The 18,127-nt window shown below is 37.5% G+C and overlaps 1 protein-coding gene across 1 annotated transcript in view; it reads right to left on the reverse strand.

The window, feature by feature from the left end:
* The window catches only part of LOC116488587, a 56,154-nt gene extending 38,027 nt beyond the window's left edge, over positions 1 to 18,127 (reverse strand). Inside the window, exons 1-9 of the mRNA XM_032186245.1 lie at positions 17,965 to 18,127; positions 17,753 to 17,853; positions 17,395 to 17,464; positions 16,507 to 16,637; positions 15,301 to 15,389; positions 12,531 to 12,630; positions 11,207 to 11,250; positions 9,950 to 10,027; positions 1,079 to 1,275 (exon numbers count right to left, since the gene is read on the reverse strand). Of these exons, the coding sequence (XP_032042136.1) occupies positions 1,079 to 1,275; positions 9,950 to 10,027; positions 11,207 to 11,250; positions 12,531 to 12,630; positions 15,301 to 15,389; positions 16,507 to 16,637; positions 17,395 to 17,464; positions 17,753 to 17,853; positions 17,965 to 18,127 (973 nt within the window). The remainder of the gene's footprint in view (positions 1 to 1,078; positions 1,276 to 9,949; positions 10,028 to 11,206; positions 11,251 to 12,530; positions 12,631 to 15,300; positions 15,390 to 16,506; positions 16,638 to 17,394; positions 17,465 to 17,752; positions 17,854 to 17,964) is intronic.

Consider the following 18,127-nt stretch of genomic DNA (forward strand, 5'->3'; position numbering starts at 1 on the left):
AATAGTGAAGTCATAGTGGAGCTGTCTCAATGTTACTCATAAAACAGTTTAAAAACTTAGTAGGTATTAGTCATTCCTTAAAAGTAAACCAAAAAGAACAGTGATAAAAGATTTTGATGAGTCAACCAGCAAGATCATGGGTTGGAAAGGACCTTAATGATCACCCAGTTCCAACCCCCTACCATGGGCAGGGACACTTTCCACTAGATCAGGTTGTCCAGGGCCCCATCCAGCCTGGCCTTAAACACCTCCAGGGATGGGGCATCCACAGATTCTCTGAGAAACCTGTTCCAGTGCCTTACCACCCTCTGAGTGAAGAATTTCCTCATAACCTCTAATCTAAATCTCCCTTCTTTTAGTGTAAAGCAATTCCTATCATTGTCTGCCTCATCATTGTCCACCAGAACCCCCAAGTCCTTCTCTGCAGGACTGCTCTCAATGAGACCTTCTCCCAGTCTGTTCTCATGTCTGGGACTGCCCTGACCCAGGTGCAGCATCTTGTACTAGGACCTGAACCTCATCAGGTTCACGTGGGCTGACTGCTCAAGCTTTTCCAGGTCCCTTCAGATGGCATCACTTCCTTCCGTTGTATTGACTGCACCACTCAGCTTGGGGTCATCTGCAAACCTGCTGAGAGTGTACTCGATCACAGCATCTACGTCATTGATAAAGATTTTTAACAGTACCAGCACCAAGACAGACCCCTGAGGGACACCACTTGTCCCCAACCTCCACCTTGACATACAGTCATCAACCACAACTCTGGGTGCAGTCTTCAAGCCAATTCCTTAACCACTAAATGGCCCACCCTTCATATGCATCTCTCTACAACTTGGCAATCAGGATGTCATGTAGGACCATGTCAAAGGCATTACATAAGTCCAGGCAAATTATAATTAAAATTCTTAAAACAATTTCTAATAAAATTTCTTGGAAAAAAATATCAGTTTATTACAGCATCATGCTTTGAGAACTCAACAAGGAATATGCAGAAAAAAAACATGGAAATTGAAGTAACAGCTTTAGATTGATAGCCTATTTCATTGACACAGATTTCTTAGCATGTAAGCAGACTAACCTGGAATTTCAGTGATGGAAACTTCAGAAAAGTCACATGTGACATCTGGTAAAAGATAGCGCTGAGGATTGCCCACTTCATACACCAACTGTTCAGCCACAGTGCCAAATGAGATTAGCCCCCCTGTATCCGGTGGTTTGGAAATAATAAAGTCTCCTTCAGAGGAGCACTCTACAATGGGAAAGCCTATGTTATGCCTGCAACATTAAAAACATTGAAAACAAACCGTAAATATGAAGGGAAGGTAGAAATAAAAGAGGTAACAATTTTATGTTAATGAATAATTAAATAAAATTGATCAAGAGTTAGAACATATCTGGTTCCTTCCTTAGAAACATGCACAAGAAAATACACTGAATAAGGTAACCAAAATAATGAGAGGATGCATTTTATTGCCTGGAGAAGGAGTGCACAACATCAGATACCAACAGCAAACAGACAGGAGCAGAAAAGGACACTAATGGAATTAATAAAAATAGAGCAGAGTCTGAAAGAATTAGAGAACTATGATTAAGAAGGTAAATCCTGAAGAAAAACATAATTGCTAATTCTAGCCTAGTTTGCTATAGCAGTACATACAGCTTTGAAAGCGAAGACATGCAAACGCATCCTGCAGTTTGGATTTGTATAAAGGACATCAAAGTGGGAAGAACAAACTGTGCTGGAGGTCTAAGATAAGAAGTAGGAAACAAATCATGTATGTTAAGACAATTTCCTATTTATGATAAGTTATACGTACAAGAGTTATAATCAGAAAACAGAAGAACACATGAAAGTAAGAGCAGGAATTAAAAGGCAATTATGAAGCATAACAAAGACAACAGCAGTAAGACAGAAAATTACAGAACTGTTTGTAAATTAAAACACTCCTCCTAATCATATTCTCTCTATGATCAAATAACTCAGAGTAAGATGTTCGTGCTGGTTGTTACAGTAGTAGGGTAGGATTTTCAGGGTTTTGTGGAAGCTATCTAGGTATCTGCTTTCCAAGTTAAAAGGTTTTTATCCACAGATAATTTCTTTAAGCAGAAGTAACAAGTGAAAATCAAGAAGCACCAGAAAATTAAAGCAGAGTACGATCTCGTAAAAAGGCTACCTGGCTCACTCCTCTCTCAGATGCTGGAAATTTGTGGAAATGAAGCAAATGAGTGAGAAAAAAAAACATAGATGGGAGATAGATCCAGCCCCTTGTACAAGCAGAACTGTTCTGAAAAGGGGCTAATAAAAAGGTACTCAACATCACCATTCCCAAAGTCAATGATCTTCAGGTCATTCGTACACACTTAAAATCAGTTCATCCCTGAAATTAATTACTCCTGGGTGCTAAAGGGAACCATGTGCTGAACATACAACCAAATTGGTTATTAACAAAGGTTAGATGAACATAGTTTGCATAACATACATGCACAAAGTTTTAAAAGGAAGTAAGCAAAGAAACCAGTGAACTCTTAAACGACATTAGCAAAAGTTCATGGGAGTTTGAACAGATTCCTTATCATTGGGAAGCTTAAAACTTAATCCTTTATTTAAATAATGGAGTTAAGAGAGAAGCTCTGTTACCACAGATCAGCAACTTTAATGCCACTAGTATACAAAACTTTGAAATTATGGTAGCTGGAGGACACCTAGAAAAGCCCACCATGAATCAGTAAGGATTGTATTTCATTAGTCTGGTCCTTGAAACTATTTAAACAAAACAGAGGGGATAAAAAAAAGACAACACAACCAACCAAATCCTGTGAATAGAAAGAACTGAATGCATAAATTGTTTATTCTGAACAATTAGTGTTGGGGTTTTTTGCTTGTTCCTTTGGAGGGAAAGAAAAGGGATGAACGTTGACAGCAAGAAGTATGTAACACTTGTCATTTAAAAGCGACACAAGAAAAAACTATAACCAAAAAGCCATCTCAATTACCCTACAATAACTTTCAAGACTGATAATAACCTAACATTTTTAACGATCCCAATTTTACAGGTAGTGAGAAATTCGGGAAGCAAAGTGACTTTCCTATTGCTACACAGCAAGATCAGCAACTGAACAAGACTACAATTAAGGAGTTTTAAAATGCTTAGTGCTACGCTTGCATGCTTTTATCCTACTTCCTATTTGTCTTTTTTAAACCAATAGCATCAGCTGCCTTGCCAGTAAGCTGAATGCAGCTTATTTGTATCACTTACCCAGAAGTGTAACCTATCTGGATGGAAGTGATTTTCCACTGCAGTCAGTCCTACTGCACTGAAGACAAATGTCCTTGTTACAACCCACTTTAAGTCATCAGCATGGACAACTCTTGGGACACGTTCCTGTACCTTCTCCCCAGTGAACTTTGTTTTGAAGTAAAACGAGGTAAACTGCAGACACTTGATTTTCTAACATTGGTTCTAAACTACTGACTAAATTTCAGATTTACCCTTTACTCTCTAAAGACCTGACCCATTAGCAAACAAAACACAACTGGGAAAAACATGTGCATACTGTATTACTTCATAACAGATGCCAGTAACAATTTACATTAAAGTGTACCTTCTTAAAATAAAAAAAATATTTTGTATATTGCCATAAGACATTACTTAAAAATTAGTTTTTAGCTTGGAAACAAACTAGGCTATGTCAAGTGACAGCTATCTAAACTAATCTAAAAGGGAGTTTGAGCTCCCTAGCTGCAAATTTCTGCACGGGGTATTCTAGCACATGCTGCACGTACTACCACCACACCATCACCTTTATCACTATTTCCACTAAAAGAAGCAATTCTGACCGATTTACCACTACGCTGAATAATAATGGACCATGTAACACTTGCTCTGTAGCATGCAAACATAAACCTATACAACCCACAGCCAAATTGTCATCACATCCAAAGTGGCAGTGGCCAAACAGCACCCTTCGATGACAAAAGGATTGCATCAGTTTAGTGATAGCACCATAAAACCATTTCAGTTAGAAGGGACCTTATAGATCATTTAGTTCTTACTCTCCACCACTGGGAGGGACACCTCCCACTAGACCAGGTTGCCCAAAGCCCCATCCAACCCCGCCTTGAACACCTCCAGGGATGGGGCATCCACAGCTTTATTGGGCAACCTGTTCCAGTGCCTCACCACCCTCAGAGTAAAGAATTTCTTCCAAATACCTAACCAAATCTGCCCTCTTTATTTTAAAATCATTACCCCTTATCCTACCACTATGCTCCCTGACAAAGAGTCCCTCCCCAGCTTTCTCGACTGCGTCCTTTATATGTACTGGAAGGGATAAAGTCCCAGAGTAGGATGGGGCAATATCAAGGAATATAATTCTGACAGGAAACTCCAAAAATTAATTCTAATTAAGTTGTATGATCATGTAAGTAACAGAATAAAGTAACAGAGATAAATATGAAAGTACTACTCTTAAGATATTTTGAGCAGGTCTTTTAAATGGTTAAAACACAGAAGTAGTAAAATAACATCAGTTTGTAAAAGGAGATGACAGCATTTTTATTTTTTTTTTTTATCTAAAATATGTGTTTTGAGTTGTGGATTTGGTATCTTACAGTTAAGTTATATGCACTAGTAAACCACAGAACTGAATAAATCCAAGCTAACATTAATCCTCAGAAACCCCTTCCAAACTGGTGTTAGGTGAGGGGTTAACAGTTAAGGTAGGTCCTCGCTGACTACAGGAGTAACACAGTCCAAAAACTGTTTTTGCTGTAGAAGCCACCTTCTCATCTACCTACATCTCCAGCTGCTGTCCAACTTGAATAGGAATCAGGGCTCTGAAGCTAAGTCTCCTGTCAGTTTTCTGCCCTGCCATCAATGTACATGTATTCTTGGGTCGTTTTTCCCCTCCCATGAAAAATACAGCTTTTTTTAATTTCTGGCTCTCAGAAATGTTACACCTTATGGGCATGTCACAGGTGATTAACAGGAACCATCTACACAGATCTCTTCTCAGTCTACTCGTGGACAATACACTGTTCAATCTCTGGACAGCTGTGAAGACAGCCTTCCCTCTTGTTTTGCTCAGTATCTTACACAGCTTGCATTAAAAATTAAAAAGACTAGTACTAGGTCCTGGGTGGCTCAGGGGGAATAGGATTGTCTGAGATAAGATGGGTATTTCTTTCATCGTAGTTTTTTTATAAGGTACCAAACCCCTGAAGTATGTCACTACTGGTAGACTGGACAGATTACTGGAACAAAGGATGGGACAGTGTACTGTATAATTTCTACTTGCAGAGGAAGATACCGCAAGAAAGAAAACAAAGAACCAACAATTACGCACGTGACACGTAAGTAGACTAGGGGCCAAACAAGCTGTGATATGAACTTTTAGCTTTACAGTTAATGTAGTTTCCTGGGATGCGATTTGACCAACACCATGCTGAGGAAAGCTCTAAGCCACATGTCTCAACTCCCCCGGCACCTATTTGAGCATAATGTTACTGGGCAAAAAGTAGGAAATGCTATCATTTCCAGCAATGTTTTTATAACCCATTCAAAACTGTTAACATGTGTCAGGCAAGGTCAGCATGTACTTAGGGATGGGTAAGACATGCATCTCTACCTGTTGGTACCAACACGTTCTGCAAGCTCTGCTGCAATTCCAGTTTCAGGTGATGTGATCAATACACTTTGCTATCTCCTCTACCTAGGGTATTCCACAATATACGTACTACGTGAACTCCAAATGCCTAGAGAATTTCAGGCCAGACAGATTGCCTGGCATTTTCAACTGCCTTGAATAGATAGATGGTACTACAGAGAAAAACGCGTTCCACATTGCCTAACTGGGGACTTGGAACAGAATCCAGCATGCAAGTCCCAATCAGCAATCTGGATCCAGCCCTTAAGAGACTACAACTACTGACTTACCCTTTTGGTCATCCCAGGCCAGAGGATTATGCAGTCTCAACCATTGTACACTCCTGGCTTAGGGCAAAATGTCAGTGTTTACCATCTCCTCAAAATGATTACTCTACTGATCAGCATTAGTTTATTCTCTCCTGCATTTCAAAACAAAACAAAACAACGTACTAGTCACCCACTGGCACTAAATAATAGTAAGAGACAGCAATGTCTGGGGTTAATGAAAATGAAATACAGAGCTGTGCATTATCAACATACTTCTGGCATCACAGTTCATTTTGACTCTCTGCATGAATCCCCTATTTGGGGCCGTGCACTGGATATTAAATAGGAGCGGTGATGTGTTAATCACTTCTTTTCTCCATCTAATGTATATTACTGCACAAAAAAAAACAGAAAAGGATTAAGTGCTTTTTTGGATAACATTTACCTAAAATCAGTAACTTAACAGTTGATAGAAGGCTAATGAGCACTCTTAATTGTTTTTAAGAATTGTCTGCTAATTAGAGAATTCACACAGGGAATCCACTCAAGCAGCCTCTCTCTCACTGGAAAACTGAATAGCATCTATCGCCTCTAGCTCTGTTTTCATTAAAACTGGAATAAAATTTTTAGTTTCACAATTCCTGCCTCTAAGTCAAAAAAATAAAGAGCCCAGCACAACTAGAGAAATTCTGCCTTGGACAGCAAAAAAAAAAAAAAAAATCAAGCCTAGTTTCTACTAACTAAAGTAACTTGGAGAGTCATGAGTCAGAATAGGCATTTGGCTTGTTTTACACTAAAAATCTCCTTTACCAAGACAACAAAGTAGGATTAACTTAAGTTTTAATAGCTAATCATTCCATTGCCACAATATAGCCACATGTACATTCCTTAACTTAATTAAAGCATCCTTTTGCAGTGGGATTAAGTTTCCAGAAACAGTCTGCACCAAACGCTTAAAAACCTTTAAAAAGCCTACAGTGGGTGAATGAAGAAGGTTCAACCCAGTACCTCAGTCCTCAGATTTATGATAATGTATACACGGAACATAAGCTCTGACACGCATGGCTTTACTGAAGTCTAAATTAAAGTGTTCTTGTTTACATAGTTATTTCTTTTTACTTATACATAAACAATAGACAAGTTTTATAGGCCTAAAACTTGATAATTTCTCCCTTTTTTATTTAAAAATTAGAAAAACTCCTAATCAGTCTTTCTTAGCAGTACACTTAGATCCTTTTCAGCAGCCAAAGAACAGCAACACGGACTACTGGTCTTCGTAACACAAAAACAAAGACAATCAAAAAATGACCTGAGTCTCATCATAATCCAACCTACCTTCTGCAATAAAATACGAGGAAACAAGACCGAGATGCCCTCTAGTGTTCAGTCACCAAAGAACAGTATAAATACTGTGGAGGGTATTCTCAAATTCTAGTTAGTGTAAAGGTCCAGTAAATGTTTGCTGAGCTGAGTGATAAGTGTTCTTGGCTGCATAAATGCATTCATGGTGGTAAGAAATTTGTATGTGAAAGGCACATTAATGACAACAGAGGTTTGACCTGGCTTTCTCCTCCCTCATTTAATGACTTCATTGGGTTAGTATGGACCTAATCAAACATATTTTATGATTTACTGAAATTCAAATTATATAGCTTTTACTTTTAGAAGACCTACATCTTTAAGTCTCTTGAAACTAAGCAGAAGTTATTAATATAACATAGTAAAGTAACTTCTGCAAACTTTCAGATCTCTGTTGACCTAGTGGCTATGTAAATAATGCTGGAGATAGCAGGTACTACGGGTTTTGATCATTATTGAAACTATGAATTATCATATGATCACATGGATTTGCACACACTGAGAACTCATTCAGATTGTCCAAATAAACAGAAATATCCATACCATCAAGTTTCTTTAACAGAGTCAGACTACTACTAACTACACTATCAAATGGAAAATCCAATTATCTGCAAGCCAGCTTTCATAATATTTCCTCTTCATGTATTCGGACCCAATTATAGCAAACAACTACTGGAAAAGCTGTGTAACAAGTCTTCCTTCTCTCCTCCCAAAATAGACATGCTAGAAGTCCATTTTAGTCTATCTTTTACTCTGCCTCTCCAAATATATAATTTTAGAGCTTACAGGTTATTTTTAACTAGTTTCTGTTTTATCATAAAAAACATGTTACATCTCTGCCGGTATTTTAAGAATTTCATCGATTAAATTCCTAAGACCTTTTGAAGCTGCAGACCAAAACAGTCACTAGTTTTAAGGTGCTGTAATTAATGCTTCAGTAGACTTAAACCAAAGGCAAAGAAATTGTTATACTACCACAGACACAATTATGCATGATTTACAAGTATGCATAGATGGGGATAAGGTGACAGTGCAGCATTAGGTGCTACCCTCCTATATTTGCTAGCAGCAATTCAAGTTAGCACTAGTCAGTTCTAAATCTCTAAGCTACATGATTACTATTTAGATGCAGCTTTCTTTTTTTTTTTTGGCATATGTGTGTACATATATATATGGGGGGGTGTACATTAGCTATCCATATACAGCATATGCATATTTGCCTGTAAAATTAACTACTCCCACTCTAGTTGCTTATAGCTTAATACACTCAAACATCCTCTTTTTTTAACCAGTGACATTTTTCATGGAAAAAAAATCTTAAAAACACAGAGCTACCAAGTATTTTAATATGAGAAAAGTTATTTTTCTTTCATTCTTTTATACAGCAAGTTGGAGTCACAGTTGCAGGAGACTAAGAAGTTTAATGATACTGCATAATAAAACCATTAATGGATATATCAGAATAAGAATAAAGTTAGCACTTACTTTCCAAACTGAACACAACACCTCATCATTACAGACCCTCTCATTTGATTTCCTGTTGAACTCCCTAGTGAAGAGTGAGTGCAATTTGTTCAGGGGCAGTGGCCTGAGAAGTGCCTGAACCCGTTTCCTTCCACAGGCATGTGCCTTCCCTGCATTTCACTGGCACTGAGGAACTAAGAATGCCTCTTCCAGTATCACAATCTGAATCAGAAACTGACAATAGAAGGAGGAGAAAAAGCTTGGCAGCCCTAGGGAACTGACCCAATAGAGTGGTGGCTACTTCATGCACCTAGACTACACGTTGCCTCCTTCTTACGGAGAACTTGGGAGCAGGAACAGGGACAAATGAAAGACACCCTTCACTCCTCCATCTCTCCTACCGTTCTTCAGCTTTTTTCTGGATCAAATCAAGCAAGTATTGCCTTTCTCTGACAAAGCACAGGTCAAGATTTTTCCCTCTTATCCCACGGAAAATGAGAATAAATTGGTACCAGACTCGGTCATGATGTGCCGAACAGGCTCACTGACTACTATTAAACTACTGTTAAAAAACAATCTGGTCCAAAGCAGACTACGTTAGTCCTTTCTCATGGCAATTCTCAGCAGGCAGAAAGACCCACCTACATGAAGGTCTAATTCAGTATGTCTGAATGAGACATATGCAACACTTTTTGAAAGGACAGTAATGTATATGCAGACACTGACAGCTCAACACGTTTATGAAGACAGGGTCATACAGAAAGAGAGTATTATATAATACAATTATCCCTGCCAAAGCAAGCTGTGTAAAGTTTTTAACTCAGCAGTAGTCAACTCTGATCTGAGAAAACATGACCTAAAATATCTGTATTGTCTTATACGCAATCGTATGTTAGAACAGTAACAAGTCTTTCAAAAGAAAAAAAAACAAAAGCAGAAGATAAAGAAGGAAACAGAAAAAAAATACATAAAAGAAATATCGAAGGGATAAAAATTGTTTCAAATCATCAGCTGCTTAAGTAACACAGGAAGTCCCAGCTGACCAGAAAGGAAAACTGAAATAGGGAGAATAAAACTTGAAGAACAACAATGGGTACATATTGCCTCCCCATAAAGAACAAAGTAGAAACCCATTTTACAAATGCAAAAACAGTAGGAAACCTTATACTTGATCTATTACAAACATACATGCTGATGTCACAGATACCCACCAGTCTGGTACCGTGTGCCAGTCAGTGAATATTCCGCCAGTACATTGAGCACCACATTCAATAAGATGACCTGCAAGGCTGGAAAAACAGCAGGCATTCAAACAACCAAATATTCTGTAAAACCAAGTATAACAAACCCAGCCTAAAAACAGTAAAAGTAATAGTACAATGGAAATAAAGCTAAATAAAAGAACTTTCTAATTTATAAACAGATGTCTATGGAGTAAAAAAAAAAAAACAAACAAACAAACAAAAAAAACTTTGAATTAAATGTAAGTAGGGATTCTGAAATGAGTAAGAATTTGAAGGAGTGGACTTTTACATGAAAAAAATAGGAGTTTGGTACATAACATCAAAAATCAAGTTTCATTAGTCATTTCAAGAAGTTTTGATCTAAATTCAACACAGTACTGTCTGCATTGTATCTAACTAAATATGCAAAGCCCATTTTCAATCAAGAGTTGTGTCTTCCTTCCAATGCGAAGGACATCATTGAACAGAAGGTATTATGATTTTCAAGTCTTTTATTGAAATATTCCATAAATGTGCAATAGAATTATGGGCAAAATCCCGATCCCTCTAAATTGGTTACACATTTCTAGTGCAGCTCAGTGGAGCCCAAGTTTCTTTCCACATTTTTTCCCCTCAAGCATTACAAGGTCCAAAAACACTACTACTAAGTGTACTTGGCTTACTTAAGTAGTCACTCATTTTTATGGACTTCAGTGCAGTAATATGATGCAGAAAATTAAATTAGGTGCCAAAATTTAACCTAGTGCTTTCAGTAACAACTTTTCAACCTTTTGATTTTCAACTAGGGCTTGCAAATGGGGCTATTCATACTCAGCTTCTGCAAAACCAGACAAGAATGCTGACATATGACCCAATCTCCTTCTGTACATCTTTGAAGACAGGAGTTGCTCAACTATCCACGTTGATGGCCAAACAAAAAAAGCTGGGTATCACTGGTCTGTACCTTAAGATTTCACTTCTTGACACAAAATGGACAGAAAAAGAAAGTGTTAAATAATTCACTGTCTCCTCTCGTTTTAGGTTGATTCCAAAATGAACTTTCTTTCAGTTCCAAAGAAGAGAATATTAAGTGAGCATCAAAAACAGCACCCAAAAGCTCTAGTGAAATAACTTCCAAATAAATTAGTTCAGTAACAATATGCAAATCCCTAAATTATTAAAAAGTTATCATCCTGTCATTATACGAGATGAAATATTTATTTACCCATTTCTTCTATTATTTACCTTCCTGCTGCTAGCAAATCAAATTCATCCCTATTCCAGCCAAACTAGAAGAAAAAATACAAATATATTACTTATATAAAAGTCTTACACAGAACAGAAGACTGCTTTGAGTAACAATACATTGGTCATACTTAACTGCAGAAATCTAAAGAACAATCTAATTAATCACCAAAAGCTGTAGGTGGATTTGAGCTGCTAAACAGTGTATAAGTAAAATAGTTCTGACATGTTTCAACTTTCCTTCTTTTTAAATACACGCAAACAAACATAAATTCTCACAGTCACACCCCCTTCAAAAAAGTTTCAAAGTGTAATATACGTCTTACTCAAAACTTCCATATGCTGGAGGTTTAAAAGTCGTGCTATTATTTAATCATGTAAACAAAGCACTGTGATTTTCCAACTTTTGGGGATTATCAGTTCCTGGACTATTACCAGTCATCCTTGTGTTGTTTTCTGTTTAACTACAGGTTATTTTTACCAAGTTCAACATATAGCAATAAATAAATAAATAAACAATGCCTGTAAGAGAAACCTGCCTTAAACTTTTAAATAGATTTGACGAGGAATCTCTGGTGTAAAGAACACATGCTAAATAACATAACAGCATTTAATTCATTTAGTTTAATTACACACCAGAATATTTTATAGACATGAAGTCAGAAGAGTGTTAAGTTTTAGAAAGCACATTTTTAACTAGACAGTAATGCATACTCTCACGTATTTTTGAAATATGCACCAAAAATAGCTTTCATGTTCCACAGTGTGTGGTCATTCACAAAATGTACAACCTATTCAAACCACATATCCTGCTTATATTATTTGTTGAAACTCCTGGAATTTGAAACATGTTGCACTGAAACTCAACTTCTTAAAATAAAATTGCTTGCCCATTGAAAAAGACAAGCACATTAGACCACCCAACCACCAACACAGCACAAAGCAAGATCTACTACCGCCACCTTGTGGCAATGAAAAGACAGTACTTGTTTCTTAACCTTGCACCAAATTTTAAAGTTGGGAAGGAAAAAAAAAGTGAAATAGTGATGAAACATGGCAAAATTCCCTTAACCTCATTGACTGAAATTATTTCCATTTTCATTATATTTAAATGACACTTAAGGTCATAAATATCGCTGCTACAAATTTAATAGAAGTGAAAGGTGGCAAAGTTCATTCATATAGACAAAAAAAAGAAACAAAAATTAAAGAGTTCATCTTTTTTAGCTTAGTATTGACAATTTCTGAAACACTAAAAAAAAGGCTCACAGTGATACCTAATTATAATATGATGAACACGAGTGAATATTTAACCTGTACTTACAGAATGAATGAGTGGTCCTAACACAATCCCACTGTCAACGCATCTGCCAGTAACAACAATATCAGCTCCAAGGTCAAGAGCCCTGCTTATTGGTCTTGCTCTAAAAAGAAAACAAAACAATAACTATTCTAACTTTTTAATGTATCATTTAAAAGTCAGTTCCCTGCCATAAACAGTATAAAAATCACTTTAAAAATCAATGAAATCGACTTTAACTATTCAGTCGTTGCATAAATGAGAATTTTGAAAAGCAAGCATCAGAATACCCAATCAAATTCATTACATGATTGAAAGACTTGTCTTGATGTTCATAGAAAATGTCTTGAATGTAGTGCAATAGAGGGTCACTTATTATCAAAAATTGAAAATACCAAGTGTTTTACAGAGAAATAAATAATCATATTTCATTTGTGGATGAGTATATAATGACCAATAGCAGGGCCACCTGCTCTACGAGGTCCTTTACAACCTAAACCATTCTGTGATTATGTGTTATTCACAAACAAAGGTTGGTGACTCTGCCCTCCAAACTTAAACCTTTCATGTCAACCTCTATTAAGTGTTTATATTTGCAGTATCAGCCAAAATCAGTTTACTTCAAGTAAAACATTGTGCAATCATTATTTCTGAAGAAACTCAGGCAACAGGTTTTCCAGACTGGCCAGGTAGAAGTTGGCCCAGACAAAATTAACCAGGCTAGCTTCAAGCAAAAGGATCCACACACTCTGGTCAAATAATTCCTCTATTTTTTGCGAATTAGACAGCTTCAAAACTCAAACTGCATAAACTGTATGCCTTTAAAAACAAAACTAAGAACAGCATTTTTCTATAGTTTCAATAAACTTAGTCCTGCTTTTGCCAAGAAAAAAAGTGCACAGAGGTTCTTAACAATTTAAAGAAATTACATATCAGTTAATATATACAGCATATATATATAGCACATATATCTCAATACTACATAAATTAAAGGATGCTAGCTAGAGAAAGAATCATATACAGAGCATGCAGAAAGAATGCACACCTGTGGGCATACTGTTAACTAAAAGTTACACCTAAGAAGCACAAATGGGGTTTCTGCTTAGAAATACATAGGATGCTGTTAGAGCTGTGTAGCTACCTTTAAAAAGCAGGAAATTAAGCAGTTTGCATCTTCTTACAATAAATTCAATCCACAGAACTCATCTCAATTCAGAAGGGACAAAAGAAATACTTCAGGGTCTATACTTCAGTGTTAAGCTTTCAGAGGCAGATTATGCACTGAACCTAGAATCAAACTGCAATTTGATAAAACTGTAATTCCATAAATCACTAGATTTATGGAATTAAAGAAAAAAAAAATCAACTATCTAAAGAACTTTGTGATTTTACCCAATGCACCATGATGTTGACTCCTTTTACAGATTTCCGTAAATTTCTCACTCGGTTTGTGACAAAGCATCCACTGCAGATGCCATCAACAGAAAATTAACAGTTTCATAACTTGCATTTTAAGAGGCTGGTTAGTAGCTTTACATTTGAAGGCATCCAAGACTAATGAGCCCATGCAGAAATATCACTTTTATTAGAAAAGCAAGCTCAAAACTCTGCTGTTCCAGCTTCCAGCAGTGAAGCACAGCTAGACATAAAACATTTTTAAAAGGCACCCTTCTCATATTAGTCTGCTTTCATTCCCTCTGCTTCGAGTTACACTTCCTTAAAATTGTGAATAAATCATGAAACACCCTCTTGTAATTATAAATCTTAACCATTATTTCTTAGTCTTAACGTACAGTTAATTACTCATGATCTACAAATCTTGCAAATCAAAGGTTAAGAGAGAGTTTAAAAGAAAATTTAGAAACAACTACAACAGAAAACACTAAATATAAATTTAATGATACATCTATTAAAAAAAAAAAATCATTTTACAGAGAAAAAATGTTAAGTACAGCCATACCCTGCTGTTTTGCACTGATGCATTTTTTGGAAGTGTAATGCTACTAGAAAGAACACAGCATTGTTTTGGTGATGTTTAATGTAAAATAGGAGGGCTGTGCACACAGATTTCAGAAATATACAGGCAGATAATATATACAACACAGAAGATGGACAAGCAAAACCATGATCACAGGATCATTAATTGGAAGATATGCTTGGCTTTTGTAAATACTTGGTTTCCCTGAGGAATTTGATGGTGACAATGAAAATGTAACTGCTTTCAAATAGGGAGCTACAACAACTGTGTTTAGAGATTCATTAAGACGCACTTAGTTTCATAAAAGAAGCAAGGGAGATCTTTCAGAACGGTAATCTGTCCCAGAAAGCCAGCTTTTGAAATTTCAGTGGTATGAACTCAGACATGTAGTTCAACACAGCCTAATCAGACCTCCCACAGCGTTTAAAGCATGTCATCACAACACCTTAATACCTCTCTACACTACTCTAGTGATGACAATTGTTAACAACAGCTCCACGCACTGGTACTATTAAAATATTTACAGACTCCACTTTCAAAAAAGGATTTTAAAAATTGTCATAATTAAACTATTTTGGCTTGAATCAAAACCTGAGAATTCACAAGTGATGTAATGCTAGTTACAACTGGCAAATTTTTAAAATAAAGATGTATTTACAGGTTACAAGAGGCATTTTTTGTTTTCCTTATTGCTTGAATCCTACAACAGTGAACCTTAAGTACCTAAGTACTACTTGCAAATCAAAACAGAATTTTAACATGTTGACTACATGAAACTTGTTCCATACTAAAAACAACTTGTTAAAAACAACTCACCCAAGATACGCATTCATGCTATGAATGCTCTCTGGAAATTGTTTGCCACTCTCTAGATCTGTGATACCAGCTCCTTTCAGGTTTTCTTTCTGTTAGAAAACACACAAACAAACAAACATTTTAGAGTACCTACTGTAAACCTTTTATTGATATCAGACAATAGATCTATTTCATAATCTTCCTTTTCCAGCACACAGAAAAATAAGTCGGTCTTCAATGCTGTTCCATTCACAGATGATTAACTACAATGAATTGGTAGTTTAGGCTTTCAAATCATCTTTAATTCCTGTAGGACTGAGCAAGTGAAACCCTGCCAACAGAAACGTCTGCCGTAACAGCAATGGTGGCACAGCCAAAAAACAAGGTTAATCCTACAGCTCAAGGTGATTAAACTCAGTATGTCAAGTTACCAAGGAGGTGTGGGTATAATTTGCAAATAAATTTACTCAACCTTCATCATTCAGTAGCATGCAAGGCCTGCACAAATTAATAAATTTCACATTGCAGGTATAGATTAAATTATAATGCAAACCTAACCCCTTTTAACTATCACCAACATATAAACTGTTTTCACAGTATCTTTGCATGTTTGACAATTTTTTTTTTCAGAAACAGACATTTTTTTTTTTTAATAAATAAATAAATAAATAAAAAGCTTTCTTGTAATGCATAAAGACAGACCAGAAAAGACATAGTTCATCCTAGATCTCACCAACAAAAAAGTCAATCTTCCATCCTCCTAGTTAAAGATACCTTACAGACCATGAAGGTAAGAACAACTACCTGTAAATAGAGTAACAACTTGAAATGCCTGTGAACTACTAAAAAAAGCTAAAAGGAATAAACATTTGAGGTGTAACCACACTTCATTAGGATGCAAGAGATTTAGCATTCAGGGTTATTTAACTTAGCAATAACTTAACTTAGCACATCCCATCTTTTCCTGAAGGGAGAGCAGACCTTAAATCATATTTAGTTTGCTTAAAGAAGCTAAATAACAGCAGATCCACAGTCTTATACAATTCACCCCCTTCACATATGAAACATTTGAAAAGTATCAAGAATTGTTTTCATGCATTAAAAAATAAACAAAGTGAAGAAATAGTTTTAAATGCTTTTAACAGTATAAAGATACTGTATACATGTGCAAGAAGTAAGCACCTATAGGACAGTTTTCACTCCATATAGATTAACAAAGTAAAATACCTCACTCATTAGGTCATCTCCAGCAACAACAGCTATTTTCATATCAACATCCGCTTTCTTCGCCACCTCCTGAAGGGCAGCTGCACAAGCGAGGGGATTAACTCCACCAGCATTACTGATGATACGAACACCTAAACAAAAGAGATGTAATCAAGCAAAATACTAGAATTACATTAAACTACGAACCCTATCAAGTCTGTGAAATGAGAGGATCAGGCTATGCCAAGGAAGGATTGTCTATGGAAAAATAATTGTTATGGATACATCTCATCTATATTCTCCCCTTCAAGTAAGGGGAGAGAAATTGACCATAAACATAACAGAAACTGACAGCATTACAACAGTTCCTATAGATAGGCCATTTGAGACCAATCACTCCAGGCACCTGTGCTTTCCAAACAACTCCATTTTATCAGAAATATTCATTTATCTCTATAAATTCCAGACTGTTAGCAAGGTATTGGGTGCTTCATAGAAGTAATTCCCATCTTCCTCTCAAGCTCAGCAACTTGTGAACATATATGCATGTAAACAGAAACAATGCAAGTTTTAGGAAAATAAACAAGACTGCAAAGCTGTTTAGGAATGCAAATTTTTATATTGCATTAAAAGTGAGATTTAGATTTATTTTTTTTTAAACCAAGATTTGTGAAGTGATCTTCCATTCACAAATCAAAGATACATTAAGAATTATGCAGAGACATATAGATGATGTATGTATATAATTACAGGCAAACATTTAAATTGAAGTCGTGACCTAAAATTTGGGATTTTTGCTAACATTTCAAACATTACACACAGAAGACAGCAAAACACCGGGGTGAAAAACACCTATCCAAAGAGCTGAAGGTCATTAACACACACACACTCAGGTGAAGGGCAGCGTACCTTTCCTGTGAATATCTTTTATATACGGAGCTATGGCAGTGGAGACGAAATCCGGAGTGTAACCCAAATCCTGAAAGAGTTAAAAGCCGTAGCTGTTTGTCACGAGTGAGTCAAACCCGAACCCCTTTTATTGGTCAAGGGACAAAACAGGGAAGAACAAGCTTTCAAAGCATTTAGTCAGTGCTACAGGAAGGGAGCCCTAAAAGCCTTTTATGCTGCAGGACACTGACAACACGCGTCCCCCGGGCAGCAACAGCAGCTCGCAGGCACGGGGAGCAGGGAAGCGGGCGCCTGGTCTGTCTCAAGCCGCAGATTGCGGTGTTTTAGGCTGGGCAAACAACTCAGGGCGGCTACTCACCGGAGACCGTGCTCTGGCGGCCGTCAGCAGCGACATGGTGATCTCGGAGAGGTAATCGAAGACGAGGAAATCCAGCTTGCCGCCGTACAGCAGCTGCGGCACTGCCGGGGCAGGGAGGAAGGCGCCGTTAGCTCCGCGCGGAGCCCCCCGGCCCGGCTCCTTTGCCCCGGCTCCTTCCCCCCCGGTTCCCCCCGGCTCCCCCCGCCGCCTACCTGCGGCCGCCGTGTCCCCCCAGAAGCCCGAGGCGCAGCCGATGCGCACCGCGGCCCCCGCCGGGGGCTCGCAGCCGCCGCTGCGCCGCCTGCTCCATCGTGGCGGCCGGGCGGCCCGCAGCAGCCGCGGCCCGCGGAGCGCCAGCAGCGCGGCGCAGCTCAT

Source organism: Aythya fuligula, chromosome 4 (assembly GCF_009819795.1).
Source record: "Aythya fuligula isolate bAytFul2 chromosome 4, bAytFul2.pri, whole genome shotgun sequence".
Lineage (NCBI taxonomy): Eukaryota > Metazoa > Chordata > Aves > Anseriformes > Anatidae > Aythya > Aythya fuligula.